Here is a 23,466-nt window from a genome sequence, read left to right as displayed (position 1 = left end):
AGCCATTCTACGGCCACAGTGTCAGTCTGCATCGCAGCACTGACACTGAATAAATACCTGCTCTTACTTCACCAAGGCCAGGAGCCTTGGTGACACATATCGACAGTCCACTATTATCCCTTTCACCTTCTCACAGCATTCAAATACAGCAGGAACCTCACATTTCCCTCTTTTAAAACAGGCAGATCTGGTTAAAGTGCACTTATACAATCCATGTCTCACAGATGATTGTTTTCTTTAGAGAAAAAAAGTATATAACACAAAAATGCATTTGACACTAAACAGTGATAAAAACATAACCACTGCTGAATTTGTTTTTTGTTATCAGATATTTCTAGTTAATTTATTATCAAATACATAAAAAATACATCAGACCTTTGAAGGTCCAACAACAAAGATGAATAGAAAAACACCAAACTATATAGTTAAAATATGCTACTTTGAAATACTTTAGTAGCACCCCTTGACCACTTTGTAGTACTCTTAGGGTGAGCACCCATTCGTTCATGTAATACCTTTGAAGGGTCCATGATGACAGTGGGAACAAAGTTCAGGAAGATATGATTGCAGTCAGTGCGGACACTGGTATTATTGAAAGCAACTTCTAGTTCATCCATAGCCTCAAGCAGCAGACGCTCGCCTTCATTTTGTAAGTACTCAAAAGAAGCTTCCTGAAAAAAAGAAAGATTCAAACAATAATGGGGGAGATTTTTCAAAACATATGCAAGAGGAAAAGTTGACCAATTTCTGCTGCTCTGGGCAATTGGTCAACTTTTCTTTGGCACAGATTTTGATTACATTTCCCCCAATGTTTCTTCATGACAAATATTCTTTAATATACCAGAGTCCCATTAATTTTACTAATTTAGAATTTATAGGGTTATCTAACCAGCTGTTTATTTTATACCTAAAAAACAAAACCATAATTACTTATGCCAATGAGAAAAGAAAGAAAAATCTTGACATGTTTTTAAGACAATATTTACTTTGTTAAAGCAATCTAAAGAGATTAAACTACAGGATGAGCTAAACAACTGTTCGAGGATGTCTAGTAGAACATAAAATCTCTCAGCTTGAAGATAAATGACTGAAAACAAAACAGTACCTTTGTAACAAGGTCAGAATGACGAATAATGGCACGGACGAAGAATCTGTAATCAGTAACCTCTATACCCGCTGCTACTTTAGCTGCTCCAAGATAGAGGTGCATTTTATGGTTGGCACAAGGGACCGCAGTCAGGTCAAAGTTCCTCATTCTATTCAATTCCAGCTGGAAGGCCAGAGCAGGCTCTAAATGTCTGTAAATTCGATCCTCAGCAAACTAAGCAGAGCAAAACAATTATTTCATTACAGACACACACAAAGCACACTTTAGGTGGAATTTGTCCAATAACTGTCCAATAGTCAAACCTCATCTCGTGCTCTAAACGTGAAGAATTTAGGAAACTCTCTCTGCAAGAGAACACAAAAAAAAAATCAATGCAAATGAATCAACTTGGTAAACTACCAAAAATGCATACTATATAAAACTCCTAGAGGGACAATGGAATAGTAATAAATTGTTTGATTCAAGCCAAACTTTTTAACCCTTATTCAGTTTGCTAAAATGGGTATTCTATCTCTAACATTTATTCCATATCTACAGGATCTGCCATAAACATTCAAGATAGCAATACCCCTTTAGGGTAGGGCTACACGTACCGTATTGACTTTAACCCCTTAAGGACCAAGCCCATTTTGACCTTAAGGACCAGGCCAATTTTATTTTTGCGTTTTAGTTTTTTCCTCCTCGCCTTCTAAAATCCATAACTCTTTTATATTTCCATCTACAGACCCATATTAGGGCTTGTTTTTTACGTGAACATTTTACTTTGTAATGAAACCTCTCATTTAACCAAAAAATGTATGGCGAACCCATTTTTTTAGGGAGGAAATTTAAATGAAAACCACTATTTTGCACACTTTGGAGGGTTTCGTTTTCACACTGTATACTTTACGGTAAAAATGACATGTGTTCTTTATTCTGTGGGTCAATACAATTAAAATGATACCCATGGCTAGATACTTTTCTATTTTTGTACCGCTTAAAAAAAATCTAAGACTTTTTGTACAAAATCATTAATATAAAATCGCCCTATTTTGACCACCTATAACTTTTTCATTTTTCTGTATATGGGGCAGTATGAGGGCTCCTTTTTTGCGCCGTCATCTGTACATTTTATTGATACCACATTTGCATATATAAAACTTTTAGATCACTTTTTATTCATTTTTTTTGGACAAAAATGTGACAAAAAAGCATAATTTTTTTTACTTAAAATTTTTTTTTACGTTTACTGTTTACCGTACAGGATCATTAACAATATATTTTGATAGTTCAAACATTTACGCACGCGGCGATACCAAATTTGTTTATAAAAAAAAATGTACATGCTTTTTTCGGGGTAAAATGGGAAAAAGGGACAATTTTCGTTTTTTATTGGGGGAGGGGATTTTTCACTTTTTATTTTTCAACTTTTTAATTTTTTTAACGCTTTTTATATCAATAGCAATCAGTTGATTGCAAATACTGTTCAGTGCTATGCATAGGGCATAGCACTGATCGGTGTTATCGGCTATCTTCTGTTCTGGTCTGCTCAATCTCAGACCAGAGCAGAAGACGCCGGGAGACGGCCAGAAGCAGGTGAGGGGACCTCCGGCCGCCATTAGAGATAATCGGATCCCCGTGGCAGCGCTACGGGAGATCCGATCATCTATTTTAGCATGTGTATTGCCGCAGATGCCTTGATCAGTATTGATCATGGCATCTGAGGGGTTAATGGCGGACATCCGCGTGATCGCGGATACCCGCCATTACCGGCGGGTCCCCGGCTGCTGATAGCAGCCGGGGCCTGCAGTGTATGACGTAAGCACCCCTCCGATGCTAGGGGTCATACACAGGACGTAAATGTACATCCTAGTGCGCTAAGTACCGCCGCACCAGGACGTACATATACATCTGTGGTCGTTAAAGGGTTAATGGGTAAGAAGCAGCAGCTAAATACCGCACAAGTGACCCTACCCTTAGGGTGTATTTCGCTGCTGCTTCTTACCCATTAACCCCTTAACAACCACGGATGTGAATGTACTTACTCTATGTGCAGGATTTGAAGATGCAGATTTTATGCTGCATATTTCAATGTAAATGAAATGACTGAACACAGCTTCAAATCCTGCTTATCAAATATGTGTAGGATACTGTACACGTGAATACACCCTTTAAGATGAAAATGACCACAAGTCATTTGTTGAATAACTACAACTCCCAGCATGCCCTTCGGCTGTCAGAGCATGCTGGTTTTGCAACAACTGTAGGCACATTGGTTGGGAAATACTGAGCTAGAGTCTGTTTCCTAACTCAGTGTTTCCCAACCCGTGTGCCTCCAGCTGTTACAAAACTACAACTCCCAGTATGCTTTGACAGACCGTGCATGCTGGGAGTTGTAGTTTTGCAACAGCTAGAGGCACCCTGGTGGGAAAACACTGAGTTAGTCTGTTACCATCCAGTGTGCATACAGCTTTAGCACAACTACAACTCCCAGCATGCACGGTCTGTCAGTGGATGCTGGAAGTTGCAGTTTTGCAACAGCTGGAGGCATCCTCCCCACACCATGTGAATGTACAGGGTACATTCACACGGGCAGGGTTTACAGTGGGTTTCCTTCTGCAAGTTTGAGCTGTGGCAAATTTTCCGCCACAGCTCAAACTCCCAGCGGGAAATTTTCTGTGAACTCCTGCCCATGTGACTGTACCCTAAAAACACTACACTACTCTAACACAAAATAAAGAGTAAAACACTAAATATACACACACCCTTACACTGCTCCCCCCTTTCCCAATAAAAAAAAAGTCCATCAATATGCAAAACCCTAATTTAGGCCTTAAATGCGCATGGCGCTCTCTCATTTCAAAGCCCTGTCGTATTTCAAGGCAACAGTTTAGAGCCACATATGTGGTATCTCCATATTCGAGAGAAATTGGGTTACAGATTTTGGGGGTCTTTTTCTACTTTTATCCCTTATGAAAAGGAAAAGTTAGGGGCTACACCAGCATGTTAGTGTAAAAAAATAAAAAAATTTACACTAACGTGCTGGTGTTGTTGCCCCATACTTTTCATTTTCATAAGAGGTGAAAGGAGGAAAAAGACCCCTAAAATTTGTAACGCAATTTCTCCTGAGTATGGAAATACCCCATATGTGGATGTAAAATGTTCTTCAGGTACACAACAAGGCTCAGGAGTGAAAGCGCACCATATACATTTGAGGCCTAAATTAGTGATTTGCACAGTGGTGGCTGATAGTTACAGATGTTCTGACATGAACGCAGTAACGAAAAAACCCACATGTTACCCAATTTGGGAAAGTACACCCCTCAAGGAATGTAACAAGGGGTACAGTGATCCTAAACACCCCACAGATCTTTGACAAATTTTCATAAAATTTGGACGTGAAAATGAATAATTCGATTTTTTTCACTTGAAATGCTGCTGTTACCCCAAACTTTTGATTTTCACAAGGGGTAATAGATGAAAAAGCCCCACAAAATTTGTAACCCCATTTCTTCAGTTTTTTTGGAGAGAGAATTTGGCTGGAATTGAAGGCCATGTGCGTTTACAAAGCCCCCATGGTGCCAGAACAGTGGACCCCCCCCCCCACAAGTGACCCCATTTTGGAAACTACACCCCTCATGGAATGTAATAAGGGGTGCAGTGAGCATTTACACCCCACAGGTGTCTGACAGATTTTTTTTTTGAACAGTCGTCCGTAAAAATGAAAATTTTTATTTTTATTTGCAGTCTTTTATTGCACAAAGGTCTGTCAAACGCCAGTGGGGTGTAAATGCTCACTACACCCCTTATTACATTCCGTGAGAGGTGTAGTTTCCAAAATGGGGTCACATGTGGGGGATCCACTGTTTTGGCAGCACGGGGGCTTTGTAAACACACATGGCCCCCAACTTCTATTGCAACCAAATTCTCTCTCCAAAAGCTCAATGGCGCTCCTTCTCTTCTGAGCATTGTAGTGCGCCCGCCGAGCACTTTACATCCACATATGGGGTATTTCCTTACTCAGGAGAAATGGTGTTAAAAATTTTTGGGGTCTTTTTCTCCTATTACACCTTGCAAAAATGAAAATTTGGGGTAACACCAGTATTTTAGTATTAAAAAAAAACATTTTTCATTTTCACGTCCTACTTTAACGAAAGTTCGTCAATCACCTGTGGGGTATTAAGGCTCACTATACCCCTTGTTACGTTCCTTGAGCTGTGTAGTTTCCAAAATAGTGTGCCATGTGGTTTTTATTTGTGCTGCTCTGGCACAATGGGGGCTTCCTAAATGCGACATGCCCCCAAAAACAATTTCAGCAAAATTCACTCTCCAAAATCCCATTGTTGCTCCTTCCCTTCAGAGCCCTGTAGTGTGCTTGCAGAGCACTTTACATCCACATATGAGGTATTTTCTTACTCGAAAGAAATTGAATTACATAAAGATTTCTAACATAAAGACCCTCAAATTAACTTCAAAACTGAACTGGTCCCTGAAAATTTCAGATTTTGAAATATTTGTGAAAAATTGGAAAATTGCTGCTATACTTTTAAGCCCTCTAATGTCTTAAAAAAGTAAAAACATCTCAACTTTATGATGCAATTATAAAGTAGACATATTGTATATGTGAACCAATATATAATTTAATTGGAATGTCCATTTTCCTTACAAGCAAAGAGTTTCAAAGTTAGAAAAATTTTAAATGTTAAAATTTTTCCTGAAATTTTGGAATTTTTCACCAAGAAATGTAGCAAGTATCAACGACAATTTACCACTAACATAAAGTAGAATATGTCAGGTTTGCAAAAAATGCTCCCATCCTTAGGGTCAAAATGGGCTCCATCCCCAAGGGGTTAAGAGCCACGCTCTCAGCCAAACTGCTTATAAATTTGGTCACAAATGGCATGAACATGATGAGATGCCCACGTTTCTCCAGCTTACTTAAACACAGACTCTCCTTTGTATTTCATTGAGACTATATCCATGGTATCTCACATGACTAACCAAATCCCTGCTTTGTGCAAATGTGGCTGAAAGATATGTTGACATACGTCTCTCATTAGATAACATACATGTCCTTAACCTGGTAAAGACACAGGGCATACAGGTATGCCCCCGTTCCCGAGTCCTTAGGGTGAAAATGGGCTTAACCTCTTAAGGACCCAGCCATTTTACACTTTAGGACCCGGCCATTTTTTGAACATCTGACCACTGTCACTTTAAACATTAATAACTCTGGAATGCTTTTAGTTATCATTCTGATTCCGAGACTGTTTTTTCGTGACATATTCTACTTTAACATAGTGGTAAAAAAAATTTGTAACTTGCATCCTTTCTTGGTGAAAAATGTGAAAATTTTATGAAAAATTTGAAAATTTAGCATTTTTCTAACTTTGAAGCTCTGTGTTTGTAAGGAAAATGGATATTCAAAATATTTTAATTTTTTTTTCACATATACAATATGTCTACTTTATGTTTGCATCATAAAATTGACAAGTTTTTACTTTTGGAAGACACCAGAGGGCTTCAAAGTTCAGCAGCAATTTTCAAGTTTTTCACAAAATTTCCAAACTCATTATTTTTCAGGGACCAGTTCAGGTTTGAAGTGGATTTGAAGGGTCTTCATCTTAGAAATACCCCACGAATTACCCCATTATAAAAACTGCACACCCCCAAAGTATACAAAATGATATTCGGTCAGCCTTTTAACCCTTTAGGTGTTTCACAGGAATAGCAGGAAAGTGAAGGAGAAAATTCACAATCTTCATTTTTTACACTCGCATGTTCTTGTAGACCCAATTTTTGAATTTTTACGAGGGGTAAATGGAGAAAATGTATACTTATATTTGTAGCCCAATTTCTCTCGAGTAAGCACATACCTCATATGTCTATATAAAGTGTTCGGTGGGCGCAGTAGAGGGCTCAGAACCGAAGGAGTGACAAGGGGATTTTGGAGAGTACGTTTTTCTGAAATGGTTTTTGGGGGGCATGTTGCATTTAGGAAGCCCCTATGGTGCCAGAACAGCAAAAAAAAAAACACATGCCATACCATTTTGGAAACAAGACCCCTTGAGGAACGTAACAAGGAATTAAGTGAGCCTTAATACCCCACATGTGTTTCACGACTTTTGCATATGTAAAAAAATAAAATAAAATTTCACTAAAATGTGTGATTCCCCCCAAATTTCACATTTTTGCAAGGGTTAATAGCAGAAAATACCCCCCAAAATTTGTAACCCCATCTCTTCTGAGTATGGAGGTACCCCATAAGTTGACCTGAAGTGCACTACGGGCGAACTACAATGCTCAGAAGAGAAGGAGTCATATTTGGCTTTTTGAGAGCAAATTTTGCTCGGGGGCATGTCCCATATAGGAAGCCCCTATGGTGCCAGGACAGCAAAAAATACCCACATGGCATACCATTTTGGAAACTAGACCCCTTGAGGAACGTAACAAGGAATAAAGTGAGCCTTAATACCCCACACGGGTTTCACGACTTTTGCATACGTAAAAAAAAAATTTCATTAAAATGAGTGTTTCCCCCCAAATTTCAAATTTTTGCAAGGGTTAATAGCAAAAAATACCCCACAAAATTTGAAACCCCATCTCTTCTGAGTATGGAGGTACCCCATAAGTTGACCTGAAGTGCACTACGAGCGAACTACAATGCTCAGAAGAGAAGGAGTCATATTTGGCTTTTTGAGAGCAAATTTTGCTCGGGGGGGGCATGTCGCATTTAGGAAGCCCCTATGGTGCCAGGACAGCAAAATAACCCCCACATGGCATACCATTTTGGAAACTAGACCCCTTGAGGAACGTAACAAGGGGTACAGTGAGCATTTACCCCCACTGGTGTCTGTCAGATATTTGGAACAGTGGTCTGTACAACATTTTTAATTTGCACAGCCCACTGTTCCAAAGATCTGTCAGACACCTGTGGGGTGTAAATTCTCACTGCACCCCTCATTACATTCCGTGAGGGGTGCAGTTTCCGAAATGGGGTCACATGTGGGGTTTCGTTTTTTTTGCGTTTGTCAAAACCGCTGTAACAATCAGCCACCCCTGTGCAAATCACCTCAAATGTACATGGTGCACTCTCCCTTCTGGGCCTTGTTGTGCGCCCCCAGAGCACTTTGCGCCCACATATGGGGTATCTCCGTAGTCGGGAGAAATTGCATTACAAATTTTGGGGGGCTTTTTTCCCTTTTACCTCTTGTCAAAATGAAAAGTATAGGGCAACACCAGCATGTTAGTGTAAAAAATGTATTTTTTTACACTAACATGCTGGTGTAGACCCCAACTTCACATTTTCATAAGGGGTGAAAATTTGTTAGGCAATTTCTCCCGAGTACGGCGATACCCCATATGTGACCCTAAACTGTTGCCTTGAAATATGACAGGGCTCCAAAGTGAGAGCGCCATGCGCATTTGAGGCCTAAATTAGGGATTTGCATAGGGGTGGACATAGGGGTATTCTACGCCAGTGATTCCCAAACAGGGTGCCTCCAGCTGTTGCAAAACTCCCAGCATGCTTGGACAGTCAACGGCTGTCCAGCAATACTGGGAGTTGTTGTTTTGCAACAGCTGGAGGCTCCATTTTGGAAACAGTGGCGTACCAGACGTTTTTCATTTTTATTGGGGAGGGGAGGGGGGCTGTGTAGGGGTATGTGCATATGTAGTGTTTTTTACTTTTTATTTTATTTTGTGTTAGTGTAGTGTAGTGTAGTGTTTTTAGGGTACAGTCACATGGGCGGGGGGTTACAGCGAGTTTGAGCTGCCGCGCAAAATTTGCTGCATCGCAAACTTGCAGCCTGATACTCACTGTAAGCCCCCTGCCCATGTGAATGTATCCTGTACATTCACAGGGGGGGGACCTCCAGCTGTTGCAAAACTACAACTCCCAGCATGCACAGTCTATCAGTGCATGCTGGTAGTTATAGTTTTGCAACAGCTGGAGGCACACGGGTTGGGAAACACTGAGTTAGGAAACAGACAATGTTTCCCAACCAGTGTGCCTCCATTTGTTGCAAAACCACAACTCTCAGCATTCTCAAGCATGCTGGGAGTAGTAGTTCGGCAACATCTTTAGAGCCAGATGTTGCCGAACTACAACTCCCAGCATGCTTGGAGTTGTAGTTTTGCAACATCTGGAGGACTACAGTTTGCAGACCACTAATACAGTGGTTCCCAACCCTTCCAGATGTTGCAAAACTACAACTCCCAGTATGCCAAAACTGTCCAGGCATGCTGGGAGTTGTAGTTCTGCAACATCTGAAGGGACAGATGTTACAGAACTACAACTCCCAGCATGCCTGGACAGTAAGGGCATGCTGAGGATGTGTAGTTTTGCAACATCTGGAAGGGCACAGTGGTCTCCAAACTGTGGACCTCCAGATCTTGCAAAACTGCAACTCCCAGCATGCCCAGACGCCAAGGGCTGTCTGGGCATGCTGGGAGTTGTAGTTTACAGGATCCCATTACAGCAATGCATGTCGCTTTACGGCGACGTGCATTGCTGTAAAGGGCCCGACCGCGGCTGAAGATCAACTCACCTGTCGCCGCCGTCGGGATCCGGGTCTTCAGGGACGAGGTAAGTACCGGGGCCGGGCCCCAGCACTCCCGCATCCTCCGGTCTTCCTCCCGTCCTCTCCGGACTTTCAGGGGCCGGGCAGGACGGGAGGAAGTAACCGCCCCCCCCTCCTGCGATTGGTCGGTTAACTAACCGACAGATTGCAGGGTATAGGAGGAGGTGGCCGGCTTGCCACCTCGCTCCTATACTTCAGCATGGTCCTGGCTGTCTGTGACAGCCGGGATCATGCGAAATTACCGGGCGGTCGGGTCCCAGAGACCCGATCAGCCCGGTATCGCCGCAGATCGCAAGGGCGATTTCCCTTGCGATTTGCGGCGATCGCCGACATGGGGGGCCTACATGGCCCCCCTCGGCGTTTGCCCTGGATGCCTGCTGAAGGATTTCAGCAGGCATCCAGTTCCAATCTCTGCCATGCGCGGCAGAGACCGGAAAACGCCAGGGCGTATGGATACGCCCTGGGTCCTTAAGGCCCAGGGTGTGAGGGCGTAACCATACGCCCTGGGTCCTTAGGAGGTTAAGGGGTCCTTATATAGGCACTGTCAGATATAAAAACTTTTGATATGTTGTAAAGCATGCAAAACCAATAGGTTTTGCAATTGCTTTCATTAGAAAATTTTCAGTATTTCATACTGAAAAAGCCAGTCAATGAACTGCCCCCACTGCAGGCTCATGTGAAGAGAAGGGGAGGGGGAGGGGCAGGAAGACTGCTGCAGGGCTCTCACTGATGTCTGCTGTGTGAGAGAGGCAGAAACACATTGCATTGCAGACGAAAAAGTAAGTGTCCATGCACGTATGTGTGTGGATATATATGTATGTGTGTGTGTATATCAGTGTGTCTATCTAATGTGTATGTGTAAGAATATATGAAGCCAGTGTGTGTGTGTGTGTAATAAAGGGGGACTACAATCATATGCCTCCAGCTGTTGCAAAACTAAAACTCCCAGCATACCTGCACAGCCAAATGATGTGTGGGCATGCTGGGAGCTGTAGTTTTGCAACAGCTGGAGGCACCCTGGTTGGGAAGCACCGGACTGACGAGAGGGAGGGTGAGGAGGGGGAGTGTTTATCACAGTGAGGACCCCCCCCCCCCCCCCTGCCTCTGGTGGACAAAATTAAGGTATTTCAGAAATAAAGCTAATTCTGAGAGAAATGTAGGTCACAGTCAGACACATAAAAAAGTACATGTACATGATCAGGATGAGATACTGAGCAACATATAACAGTTTTGTTTTTTTGAGTGATCTGACGGGTACGCTTTAAGGGTTTAACTGACTCGGTAGACATGCAAATAACAGTCAGTGTCCTTCTTCTTGAGCTGAACTATTTGTGCATATCACTAGGTTACAAATATTTTACAGTAATAGCGTAGTTACCAACCTGCTGGGCTATTAAGAAGGTAATTCTCCGAAGACCATAGTCCACCAAGATGTTTTTCTGGAGAAACAGAATAGTGGTTAATGACAAACTGGCAAACTAAATTAAAGGGGTATTCCACAGAAATTTGTAAAGGTGCACCAAACACTCGGCTCGAAAGAAAATCAGGGGACCAGACAGAGGTGAATCGGAGTTTCGGGGGACTGGGGCTAGGTAAATATGCCTTTTCTATTTCCCCCTCACCCCAGCAGCATATTGTTTTAAGCAAACACTGGAATACCCCCCATAAAAGAATTAACAGACTTATGTTATTAAAATAATTTATCATAATTTGAGGCCTTAATCAGCAAGACATTCTACAGAAACTATAGGTATATGATAGATATTACAGTACACACCTTTGACTGGGAGAAAGTTCTAAACATTGTCACCAACTCCTCGTCCTCCATTTGATCTGCAGACCTTATGGCCACATTTAGAATGTGGATAGGTTCTTCACGGATGCTCTAAAAGACACAAATGTACAAAAGTGCTACAATTTAATCATTTTGACATATTTGAATTCTAAAAGGGTTACTGTCTTCAGTAAAAACTTTTGACATGTTGCCAACACACGTTAAACCATTTGATTGCACCAGGTTTCATTCCTGAAACCCACTGTGATCGCTAGTTATCAGCTGGCATGCTACTCACTACATGGCTGGTCAATCAGTCTGCATAATGACTTGGTTGGAATTAAAGGGGTTCTCCGGTGCTTAGACATCTTATCCCCTATCCAGAGGATAGGGGATAAGATGCCTGATCGCGGGAGTCCCGCCGCTGGGCACCCCCGTGATCTTGCACGCGGCACACCGTTTGTAATCAGTCCCCGGAGTGTGTTCGCTCCGGGACTGATTACCGGTGACTACAGGGCGGGCGGCGTGTGACGTCACGCCCCTGCCCCTGTGTGATGTCACGCTCCGCCCCTAAATGCAAGCCTACGGGAGGGGGCGTGACAGCTATCATGTCCCCTCCCGTAGGCTTGCATTGAGGGGCGGAGCGTGACATCACACGGGGGGCAGGACGTCACATGCCGCCCGCCCTGTAGTCGCCGGAAATCAGTCCCGGAGCGAACACGCTCCGGGGACTGATTACAAACGGGGTGCCGCGTGCAAGGTCACGGGGGTCCCCAGCGGCGGGACTCCCACGATCAGGCATCTTATCCCCTATCCTTTGGATAGGGCATAAGATGTCTAAGCACCGGAGAACCCCTTTAAGGAACTAAGGATTGGAAAAGGTTGGAAAGGTTGGAACAGTCGGCCAGCCAAGGAGTGAGCAGCATTCTGCTGCTGCTCCCTTCCCTGGCTGATAACTAGCAAGCGCAGTGGGTCTCCGAAGCCCTAGTGTGAATAAAAACTTTTCACATGTGTGGGCAACATGTCAAAAGTTTTACCTTGAGACAGTAACTATTTATGTGCCGCTAGGGCTGTGCAGTATGGCCTAAAAGGAAATGAGTCATCAGAAAATGACCTGTTGTTGAAATCAAGTTTTTATCTTAAAAATATTTTTTAAGAATTTTTGATGTTTTTTTTTTTTCTAGTTTACCATTATGCGATCTATATTACAGTATATAATCATATATTTTTTTGTTTTCAGTCCAGCTACTATGCTTAATAAATAGACTGATGCATCCTGTTCTGTAAAGATTAGCATTTTCCTAATTATTATCACAGACAGGATTAGAGTGAAAGGTGACTCCAGTGTATAGATGAGATGAGATCAGGTCATTCACAACAGGTGATTCTAAGAGCTTAGCCTTCTCTCCTACCTACACCATGATATCTGCACACAGATATCTATACATAATACCAAGAAAACTCCTCCACAGAAGTGAATATGGTCGCCTCCAGTCTATTTTGCCTATGTCCTTGTGGCTTGTTGTAAAACATATCGCTAAATTCTGTAAAAAAAACAGCTCAGGCAAGGGGACTGTACTCCCTTTTTTTCAAATCAACTGGTGCCAGAAAGATAAACAGATTTGTAAATTACTTCTATTTAAAAATCCTAACCCCTCCAGTACTTATAAGCTGCTGTATGTGCAACAGGAAGTTCTTTTCTTTTTGAATTTCCTTTCTGTCTGACCACAGTTCTCTCTGCTGACACCTCTGTATGTTTCAGGAACTGTCCAGAACAGGAACAGATCCCCATAGCAAACCTCTCCAGCTCTGGACAGTTCCTGACATGGACAGAGGTGTCAGCAGAGAGCACTGTGGTCAGACTGAGAAGAAATTCAAAAAGAAAAGTACCTGTGGAGCATACAGCAGCTGATAAGTACTGAAATGATTACGATTTTTAAATAGAAGTAATTTACAAATCTATTTAACTTTCTGGCACCAGTTGATTTAAAAAAAATGTTTTCCACCGGAGTTCCCCTTTAAAGGGAATCTGTCAGCTCCAACTCATGTTCTAATTTTTTTTTTTTTTTTTTTTACAAACCAGAATAAAGAGTGAGAATAGAACGGGTGCGTTCATGGATTCCAGTAAATCAGATTACTGGTGAGTTGTAATTAATTTTCCTATCACCTATGACAGAACCAGGAGAGATTTCTGAGAATTAAATCCCTAGATTGGGACCTCCACTTGTGAAACCTTACACATAATGGAAAGGTAGAAGAGATATAAAGTCTGCAATGTCTGAAACATTTGAAGAAAGTAGTTGCTTTACAAGCAGCTATAAGGCATATGCTTATTTCTGCCCCAGGCTACCCTCCGCTTCAAGTGCTGATGTGAAGAGGGATGAAGAACTAAACACCAGCAAATTATGGTCTAAAACATAAGTCCTAAACTCTGCCTAGAGGAGGGGGCAGGGACAACAAGAATGATAAGAGGAAGTCACAATGGAAAACGAAAAAGCATTGGGTCTATGTCAGGACAGATCCACAAAGGAGAAGAGGACTAGAATCAGGTACATCATCTAGGAATGCAATAATATGGCCTGAGTCCTTAACACTGCATAGCAGAGGACTAAGAACTAGGTAACTCAATGACCCATCTGGGAATGGAATGTGACTGGTTCAAAAGAGAGGTAGTTAAACCATGAGCAGAGGAGTAGGAAACTCAGCGACACCACTTTGGAAAGAGTACTGTGACTGGTGCTGTATCAGGTGGTTTGCACCCTGAAATTGAGGGATAGGATTCAGGACTGCTACCTATGTAGCTGAGGGCTAAGACTCAAGTAACCCAAGTAAGTATACTTTCTGAGAGCAGGCAATGTAACTTGTGATATATTATGCGAGTTACCCATTTAACAAAGGAGTAGAACTGACGTGTGACAATTACACTGCCTGGGGATGGGTGATGTGGCTGTCTCTGTGTAATATCATTTACACCACTCATCAGAGAGTAAGGCCAGTGTACACAATTGCACTGCCTGGGAACAGGTAATGTGACTAGTATTGTGTTGTGTTGGAAACATTATGTAACAGAAGAGTGTGATCCAAGTAACACAGTTACACCAACTGGGAAGTGGTAATGTCACTGGTTCTGCATGGGCTAATGGAGTCCTGGGCAGAATTGTTGCCATGATGTAAAGTTGCTGGCCAGGGGCAAGTAAGGGTTTGCAGCCCATAAATATTATAGGCTGTGTCCTGGTCACATAGGGAGGGATCGGAGTCAGTCTATATAACTCACTGTGCCCTAGATAGAAAACAATAACTGAAAACTAAAGGAAGAACTGGTCTGCAGCAACCAGACCTGTGTCCACCTTCTACTCACAGAGATAAAACTGAGTGGTTCAGTGCCAGGGGGTGCATTCTGCTCAGGAGGAGTCACTTAGTGTCACTATACCTGGTTCCTGTGTCCCCAAATAAAAATGCTGAGAAACAATTTTTTTTTTCATTGTTATTAGTGTGTACATGAAGTACTTTGTCACAATACCTGGTTCCTGTGTCCCCCATTCAAAGGGGCGAGATTTTTTTTCTAGAATACCCATTTATTGTTATCCGTGTGTACACAAAGTTTTAAAGGCAGGGCACATACCTTGTTGTCTTCTTCATCATAAAAAGTGGATCGGGCTTCAGTGAACAAGGGAGGAGGGTCTGCAAAGCAGGAAATTACCTCATCGAAATTCCTACAAATGAGAGATAACTGTCAGAGCTGCATCATTTGGAATTGAAACTCCATTTTGCTGGCAATTACTGTGAGACCAACATTTTAAAGTGTACCTAAACTTTAAGCAAATTTATAACGTCATATAGATGCCATAGAGTTTAGGTACTCCTTAAACAGGAGGACACTAACTAAATTTAAGCAAATCATATGCAAAAAAAAAGAAGGCCATGAAGTGCAAACTAAATCAGCTCAGCAAAAGGATACCCATTCATACCTTTATGCACATTTCAACAGGAATATTAGGCCCAACTTCTAGAAATACCTTGTGAAATCTTCAAACTTGTCAAAAGCCAGCATGACTCCCATCCTCTGGCACAAAGGAGAGAAACCATTGTCCATAAAAAGCTCACTACTTTGACGGTTCAACTCTAGGTGTGTGGCATTGATCGGCAGAGACATCCTGCATGAAAAGACATAGGAATGAGAAAAACAAGATTGCTGGTTCTTGCTCATAGTGCTTTACTAGCAGTGTCACCTCTCCTAACATTCCAAATTGACAGGGATATTTTAGAAAAAAGCATTCTATAACTAAAGAAGGAAACAAAAATGGGGAAACACTGAGGCCTTATTCGCAGATAAAAGCTTTTCAGGTTAGTTATTTGAATCAGAACGACTGTATTTTGAAAATATGGCTCATAACATTACACAAAATGCTATCCTAACTACATATGACACAGTCATGCCACCCGTACAGACAGCATGGCTGCAAGTGCGAGGCTGACACATTTTATGACTGACCTAATATATTTACAGACCTTGAGTTGTTTCAAAAAACAACACTGCTAATTTATAGCTCTTCTAGGCAAAGCAGGACATGAACATACAATGCATTCGGAAAGTCTTCAGACCCTTTCACTTTTTTTTACATTTTGTTATGGTGAGGTGCTTAAATAAAATTAAAGTTTTCCCCCTCACGCTGCATTAATACCTTATAAAGAATTATTAATAATAATAATAATGACAACTGCCAGTCTATAGGTCTCACAGCTGTTAATGCATATCAGAGCAAAAACCAAGGCACAAGGGGGTAAAACTACCAGTAGAGCAGAAATAGGATTGTGTGAAGGCACAGATAGGTAGATGGGTACAAAAAAATCTCTGCTGCACTGAAATTCCCAAAAACACAGCTGTCACGCCCCCTCCCATAGACTTGCATTGAGGGGGCAGGACGTGACGTCACACGGGGCGGAGTCGTGACGTCACGATCTTCCGTCCCCGGGGTCAGGAGCCAGACCCTCCAGCGCTTCCGAAGCAGTAACAGGTGGGTGCTGCGTGCTATATTGCGGGGGTCCCCAGCGATATTTTATCACCTATCATTTGGATAGGAGATAAGATGTCTAGGGGTGGAGTACCCCTTTAAAGAAAAACCAGACATTTACAATCCTAGGGAGATAGATTTATTATCAATTGCCACAAAACCCAGCTAATACAGTGGTTTAATTCACCATTAAGGTACGTTCACACGTACAGGATCTGCTGCATATTTTGTGCATCTGATTATGTTACCCATTAATGTTAATGAGTAGCAGAAAAAACAGCTACACAAAATATGCAGCAGATCCTGTACGTGTGAACCTACCTTAGGCTGGGTTCACACCACGTTTTTGCAATACAATTCCCGTATCAGGTTTTTGATGAAAAACGGATTCCTCAAAACTGGACTAAACTGTATCAAAACGTGTGCACAAATTGTAACCGTATACAGTTAAAAACCGTATACGGTTTGAAAAAAATGATGTCCGGTTACATCAGTTTTTTAATTAAAAAAACGTATACGTTTTTAACTTTTCACCCCATTATGAATAAAGTTTCACTTGTTTGATTGAAATTCCAAGAAAAAAACTTCCGGTGTCAAAAACCGTATGGTGCAAACCGGATGGAACCGTACGCACATAAGGTTCTGTACGGTTCCCATTGACTCCATTGTTAAAAAAAACGTATACGGTTTTTCACCCAGACCAAAAACAGTGGTAGGCTATGGCTTTGGGCACAGGAAAAAAACTGGACAAAATTGTACAGGATACCAAACGGACACAACCGGATGCATTGTTTGGCATACGGTATTCAATAAAGAGTCAATGCATAGAGTTTTCAATACGGTTCCATACTGTAATAATGCATGTGTGAATGTACTTTTAGGTCGCGTTCACACAGCGGAAAATCCGCACATGTGCATGAATTCTGCATCCAAATCTGGTTCCGTGCAGAATTCTGCAGATGTTAAATAGATGCCGAATTGATGCAGGATTTGTGCGGAATCCGTGCGGAAATGTTCACACTGATTCTGCAGGGATTCAGCACCTTTACTCCGCAGCTAGCCGGGACTCCTGCACTTCTGCGGAACTACTACTACTCCTATCATGGAACAGAATCTGTTCCACGTTGGGGGTAGTAGTACATGGGCTGAGGTATTGATCTCATCGGGTCTCAACATTTTATTCAGAGCGCCCGGAGCCTGAGGCCGTGATCGTGATGTCACGGCCGCGCCTCCTGAATTCATGTCTATGAGAGGGGGCATGTCAGCCATCATGCTCCCTCCCATAGACATGAATGAAGGGGGCGTGGCATGATGTCACAAGGGGCATGGCCGTGACATCACGACCACTGCAGAATGCCAGGTGCTGCAGGAGTTCAGGGTGGGCCCCAGCAGTGGGGACTCCCGTGATCCTTTGGATCGGGGTTAAGAAGTTTGGCAGTGTAAAAAAAAAAAATACAAAACTACAACTCCCAGCATGCCCTGAAGACATGCTAGGAGTTGTAGTTTTGCAGCTGGAAAGTCATAGTTTGGGAACGCTGCCCTAACATGAGTCCCTCTATATGTACACAACTACAACTCCCAGCGCCCCGAGTTTTAGTAAATGTGAATAAGCCTCTCCCCTAAAAAAAATTTAAAAAATGACCCTCATTTCCCATTTTACCAAAAAAACTTAATACAATATAAAAATATATTTGGTGTCACCAGGGGCGGAAATGTCAGAACTATTAAAATAAAATGTTAATGATCACATGCAGTGAATGGTGTAAACGTAAAAAAATCACGGCAAAAAAAGTGACCAAAACTTCACATATATGCAAAAGTGATACTGCTAAAATCTACAGACCATGGCGCAAAAATAAGAAAGTTATAGGGGTCAGCAGAGGGTCAACAATACAATATTGCAACATGCAGCACTTATCACAGCCACTTTCAAGAGAAAGGAAAATTGACTGTGTTGAGGTAATTTCCCCTAGCTGTGTATTGCTCAGACAAATTTATCATATGCTCTGTGCCATGTCATCAATTAGACGCACGTCAGCACTTTCACGTCTACAACAGACAACAATGATAAATTTCCCCCAATGATTATTGGAGATTGCCTGTACTCTACCACCCATGACAATATGGCAAGCGTATAACTTAGATCTTACTAAATCAGTGCAAAGGTTTAGTGCTAAAAGTACAGTAGTGTTTCATGCATACATTTTCTATATGTTCCTGTGTTATTCATGTGTGTCATCCTTAGGCAGTCCTGTCATGCTGGGACTTGTAGTTTTGGAATAGCTAAAGGTACAGTGTTTGGATGAGTACAAAGTTCAGCTCACCTCCCACGCTGATATTCATGGACCTGCACCCGGCTTGGTGCAAACAAGATCAGGAACAAAAAGCGATGATCCAGCACTTCAAAGTAATTTGCAGCTTTATTGGATATAGTTTTAAACAGCACACAGGTAAAATCGTTCACTAAGGCATATGCGTTTTGCGTGCTCTTCACCGTTGAAGAGTGCGCATGCGCTCGAAACGCGTATGATGCCAGAGTGAACTATTTTACCTGTGTGCCATTTGATACCATATCCAATAAAGCTGCAAAATTACTTTGAAGTGCTGGATCATTGAGTTTTGTTCCTGACAGTGAATTGGATAACTCTTTTTTACAGTAGTGTTGCCTTCAGCTGTGTGCCTTTGACTGTCCAGGCATGATTGAAGTTGTAGTTTTGCAACAGCTGGAGGCACATGTTTGGTACAACTCTGTGTACAGCAGTGTTGCTGCAAGCTGTGTTCTCCTGCATTCTTGTCCATCAGCCATCTCTTGTCCATGACCCTTGGACACGCTCATGCTGCTGTAGTACTCATCAGTGTCCCAGGAGGTATGGGGACCCCTAGTGGCGGGATTTTCAGTATTTTTTGCAGTATTTTTTAAATTAAAATGTGAAATTTATTTTAAAGTATATTTGAATAACTATCGTTTTGCCAAGACAACATAAAACATTATTTTTTTTTATATTTGACAGTGGCCATTTAAATTAAGAGTTAAAGAGGTGTTGACCAACTACATCTGTTAAAGATAAACCACTTTGTAAGTTTACAAAGACACTTCATGTTCTGGCGCCACCATGGCAAGTCACGAGTAAGTGCATGCCGGCTCTCACTGCCCTCTGCAGCACCAGGTTGACACATGGAACTCTATCTCCTGTGCAGGAGATGAGGTACTGGCAGTGATAAATGAGCTGAAGCAAGAAAAGTTGCCACAAGGTTGTGCCGAAATAATCTGTGTATAGTGGAACTGCTTGAAGTGTTGACAGTGTCTAATGTGCTTTACTTATGTAAGAGTGACTACCCTGTGCCATATTTGCAGGGTAGAGAGGGTGCACATGATAGATCCGAGCCTACAACTGATACCATGGAGTCTACTAGTTCTGCTTCACCTGAACGCTGTCTCTCCCGACAGATGATCTTCAGGAAAGAGCTCCTCGGAGCGTATAGTCACTGCAAAAATCCCCAGCTTTTAGGTGGGAACCCAGTGTTGCTTTTTGAGGAAGTAGTGGCACAACGCAGAGCCTTCAGAAGGATCTGCTCTGACCTTTTCCAAAAGCAGGAAAGCTTTCATTTGCAATACCCTGCTGTAAGAGTGTACCATGAGGTCAGGACTAGAGATGAGCGAACTTACAGTAAATTCAATTCGTCACAAACTTCTCGGCTCGGCAGTTGATGACTTTTCCTGCATAAATTAGTTCAGCTTTCAGGTGCTCCGGTGGGCTGGAAAAGGTGGATACAGTCATAGGAGACTCTTTCCTAGGAATGTATCCACCTTTTCCAGCCCACCGGAGCACCTGAAGGCTGAACTAATTTACGCAGGATAAGTCATCAACTGCCGAGCCGAGAAGTTCGTGACGAATCGAATTTACTGTAAGTTCACTCATATCTATTGGCCGGAAGAAGCGTCGTGCCGTGACGTGAAACTAGTCGCCTCCTGTTGTATACCCCGTGTCTGAGGGCGTGTGCCCTCGCTCCCCGCGTGTCAGTGACTCTTTATCCTGTCATCCACTGCTGGTGTTAAATAAAAAGATTTGATTCTTGCATCGAACTGGGTGAGTGCGACTTCTCTTCTCTTGCACAACAAACAAATTTACTGTAATTTCGCTCATCTCTAGTCAGCCCCCTCCCATAGACTTGGATTGCGGGGTGGTCTGTGATGTCACAAAGGGGGCGGAGCCGAGATGTCCCGATGCTCCGGCCCCTGTATCGCCGGTCATTTTGCACAGAGCGAGTTTGCTCTGTGCAGTAATGATAGCGGGGCGCTGCAGCAGAGATCCCGGGGGTTAGGGGATAAGATGCTAGGGGCGGAGTACCCCTTTAAAGGCTTATTTTTTGATTGATAGCTGACCAGCTTAGTGAAGCTATGTCCTCTCTTATTGGTCATTCCCAGTGGGATTCATTAAACCCAAACACTTGGTTTCTAATATACAAAAGGTATTACTTATTTTGGACTGTCTCAAGACTGGTACCTCACCAATTTTGCTGGCACTAGATGCCAGAAAAGCCTTTCCCAATGTACATTGGGACTGGCTTGGGGCTGTGCTGGACTGGTTCGGGACAGTTGTCCCCACTGCCCGCTTCATGCAAATCATTTTCCTATGTGTTGAAAAGTGAGCATCTGGATTTGGGGGAGCCACTGTCCTGTGCTACTTGGTCTCTGGGTGTGGGTTTACAGGTGCTGAAATCTGCTATTACTTATCTGGTTATTTTAAAGGGACGGGATCCCCATTCTCTTTATTAGGGATCAACCGATATTGATTTTTTAGAGCCGATACCAATAATCTGTGAACTTTCTCAGGCCGATAGCCGATAACTTATACCGATATTCCGTGCATTTTAATCCCCCCCCCCCCCCACATCAATCAATGAACTGCAGCGGCTTTTGCGGGGCCAGAGATCGCCACCGCCGCTGCCACCCGCTTCTCTCCCCCTGCCTGTCCTGGGGTCCTGAGTCCAACCCCGCCGCTTTGCACAATGGAGATGGAGAAGCTGCTGAGTGAGTTCAGCCCCAGCCGCCCCTTCGCAGCCCTGCCCCGGCCCTGCACTCTGCTGCCCTGCGGCCGGAGCATGCTGTACCAGGACACCGGAGTATGCTGTCCCCAGTCACCGGCCTGGCCTTCACCATGAACAGACTCACCGGCCTGGGAATTTAATTATAATTACCTGTTCCCGGGGTCCGCACTATTTCTGGCTCCTGCGGCATCCTGCGCTGTTGCTGTGCGCTGCACAATGAAGAGTGACATCCTCAACGCGATGTCACCGTCAGTGACCCGGCGCACAGCGACAGCTCAGGACGCCGCCAGAGCCAGAAGTACTTATTAGCTGCTGAATACTACAGAGGAAATTCTTTTCTTTTTGGAACACAGAGCTCTCTGCTGACATCACGAGCACAGTGCTCTCTGCTGACATCTCTGTCCAGAGTAGGAGAAAATCCCCATAGAAAACATATGCTGCTCTGGACAGTTCCTAAAATGGACAGAGATGTCAGCAGAGAGCACTGTGCCGGTGATGTCAGCAAAGAGCTCTGTGTTCCAAAAAGAAAAGAATTTCCTCTGTAGTATTCAGCAGCTAATAAGTACTGAAGGATTAAGATTTTTTAATAGAAGTAATTCAGAAATCTGTTTAACTTTCTAGCACCAGTTGATAAAAAATAAATAAATAAATAAATAAAGTTTTCCACCGGAGTACCCCTTTAAAGGGGTTATCCAGGAATAGAAAAACAGATCTGATGTCTTTCAAAAACAATAGAAAAGTAGAGGAATGTCCAGCACAAAGCACGATGCAAGATGGAAATTTATTGAAGATACACACAGCAAACAGCAACACGGATCATAGAGTAAAGTGACGCGTTTCAGCAACCTTGGTCGCCTTAGTCATACAATGGTATACTCAGATCAGTTCGGCTCTTATAGTAGGCGGCACCGCCCACCTCACCAGGTGAAAACACCTGAGTGGGACGGGGCGGCGCACACCCACACACAAGGGCCAGACTGACGTCTGCGTTCACACTAAACAAAAAAAGGGGGAGGAAAAGAACACTAAATAGAATGTACATAGCTCACATATGAAATTAGCTGTGAAATATCATAAACGAAAAATAATAATGTACATAATCAAAATTTCCAGGGATAGGGACTAACCAACATATATAAAAGACATGATAATAAATCGAAAGTTTAAAACCACATGGTAATATAAACTGTCAGTCACATCCTAGGTGTGCTCAGATTAGTCAGTGTAAAACACAGTATAGAACCAATACCATAATCATTTTTGAGATATCAAAAACAAGTCACTTCAAGTATGGTAAATAATATTAATGTATTAGAAAAAGAAAGAAGGACTTGGTACAAATGTACTAAAAAATATAACATTAAATAAATTAAGATCCAATCCCCTGGATATATCCCACATCCGAAAGCAATAGCCACAGAAATAACAAAAAATAGAAATAGGCTAATATAAATATGATATAAACATTAGCTATCTGTATAGGTGGGTGTGGGACAATCCATAGGAAGATATCTAGGTTCTATAGAAGAAACAAAATGGAGGAAGGGAGAAGGGTCACACACCCAAAGTCTATAACACCACATATAATTGAATATGGTATATGTGAAAAATAAAAACATATATATAAAAACATATATAGTGGTAGATGTAGACCTATGGGAAATGTCAGCCAATGGGACAGGAAGACTAGACCAAGTTGTATGATATACTGTACGGGAAGGGGAATATGAAATAACTATATTATATATTAAGTTATAACAACCCTATACAAGTAGGTTTAGTACGGGGGTAGGGACAAAGGCAGGACATCAAGGAAGTTCGAAAAATAAAACGAACTAACAGGAAGTATATTACATTGTATACCAATCTAATAATATAACATGGTGTCTTGCCTTTTGTTCAAACCCCTAGGAGCCCTAGTATCAAGTTTCAAAATCCAAAACACCTCACGGTCAAGTAACT

The 23,466-nt window shown here is 42.5% G+C and overlaps 1 protein-coding gene across 11 annotated transcripts in view; it reads right to left on the bottom strand.

Moving 5' to 3' along the window:
* The window catches only part of ACACB (acetyl-CoA carboxylase beta), a 153,866-nt gene that overhangs the window by 27,518 nt on the left and 102,882 nt on the right, over window positions 1–23,466 (bottom strand). For all 11 annotated transcript variants that reach the window (XM_056528828.1, XM_056528830.1, XM_056528838.1 and 8 more), the window contains 7 exons: window positions 15,460–15,597; window positions 15,066–15,156; window positions 11,447–11,554; window positions 11,052–11,108; window positions 1,411–1,452; window positions 1,106–1,321; window positions 516–671 (listed from right to left, as the gene is read on the bottom strand). In XM_056528828.1, the coding sequence (XP_056384803.1) occupies window positions 516–671; window positions 1,106–1,321; window positions 1,411–1,452; window positions 11,052–11,108; window positions 11,447–11,554; window positions 15,066–15,156; window positions 15,460–15,597 (808 nt within the window). The remainder of the gene's footprint in view (window positions 1–515; window positions 672–1,105; window positions 1,322–1,410; window positions 1,453–11,051; window positions 11,109–11,446; window positions 11,555–15,065; window positions 15,157–15,459; window positions 15,598–23,466) is intronic.

This window comes from Hyla sarda, chromosome 1, assembly GCF_029499605.1.
Source record: "Hyla sarda isolate aHylSar1 chromosome 1, aHylSar1.hap1, whole genome shotgun sequence".
In the NCBI taxonomy this organism is placed as follows: Eukaryota; Metazoa; Chordata; class Amphibia; order Anura; family Hylidae; genus Hyla; species Hyla sarda.
Note: the sequence above shows the minus strand (reverse complement) of the source record. Positions and strands in the feature narration are given on the sequence as shown.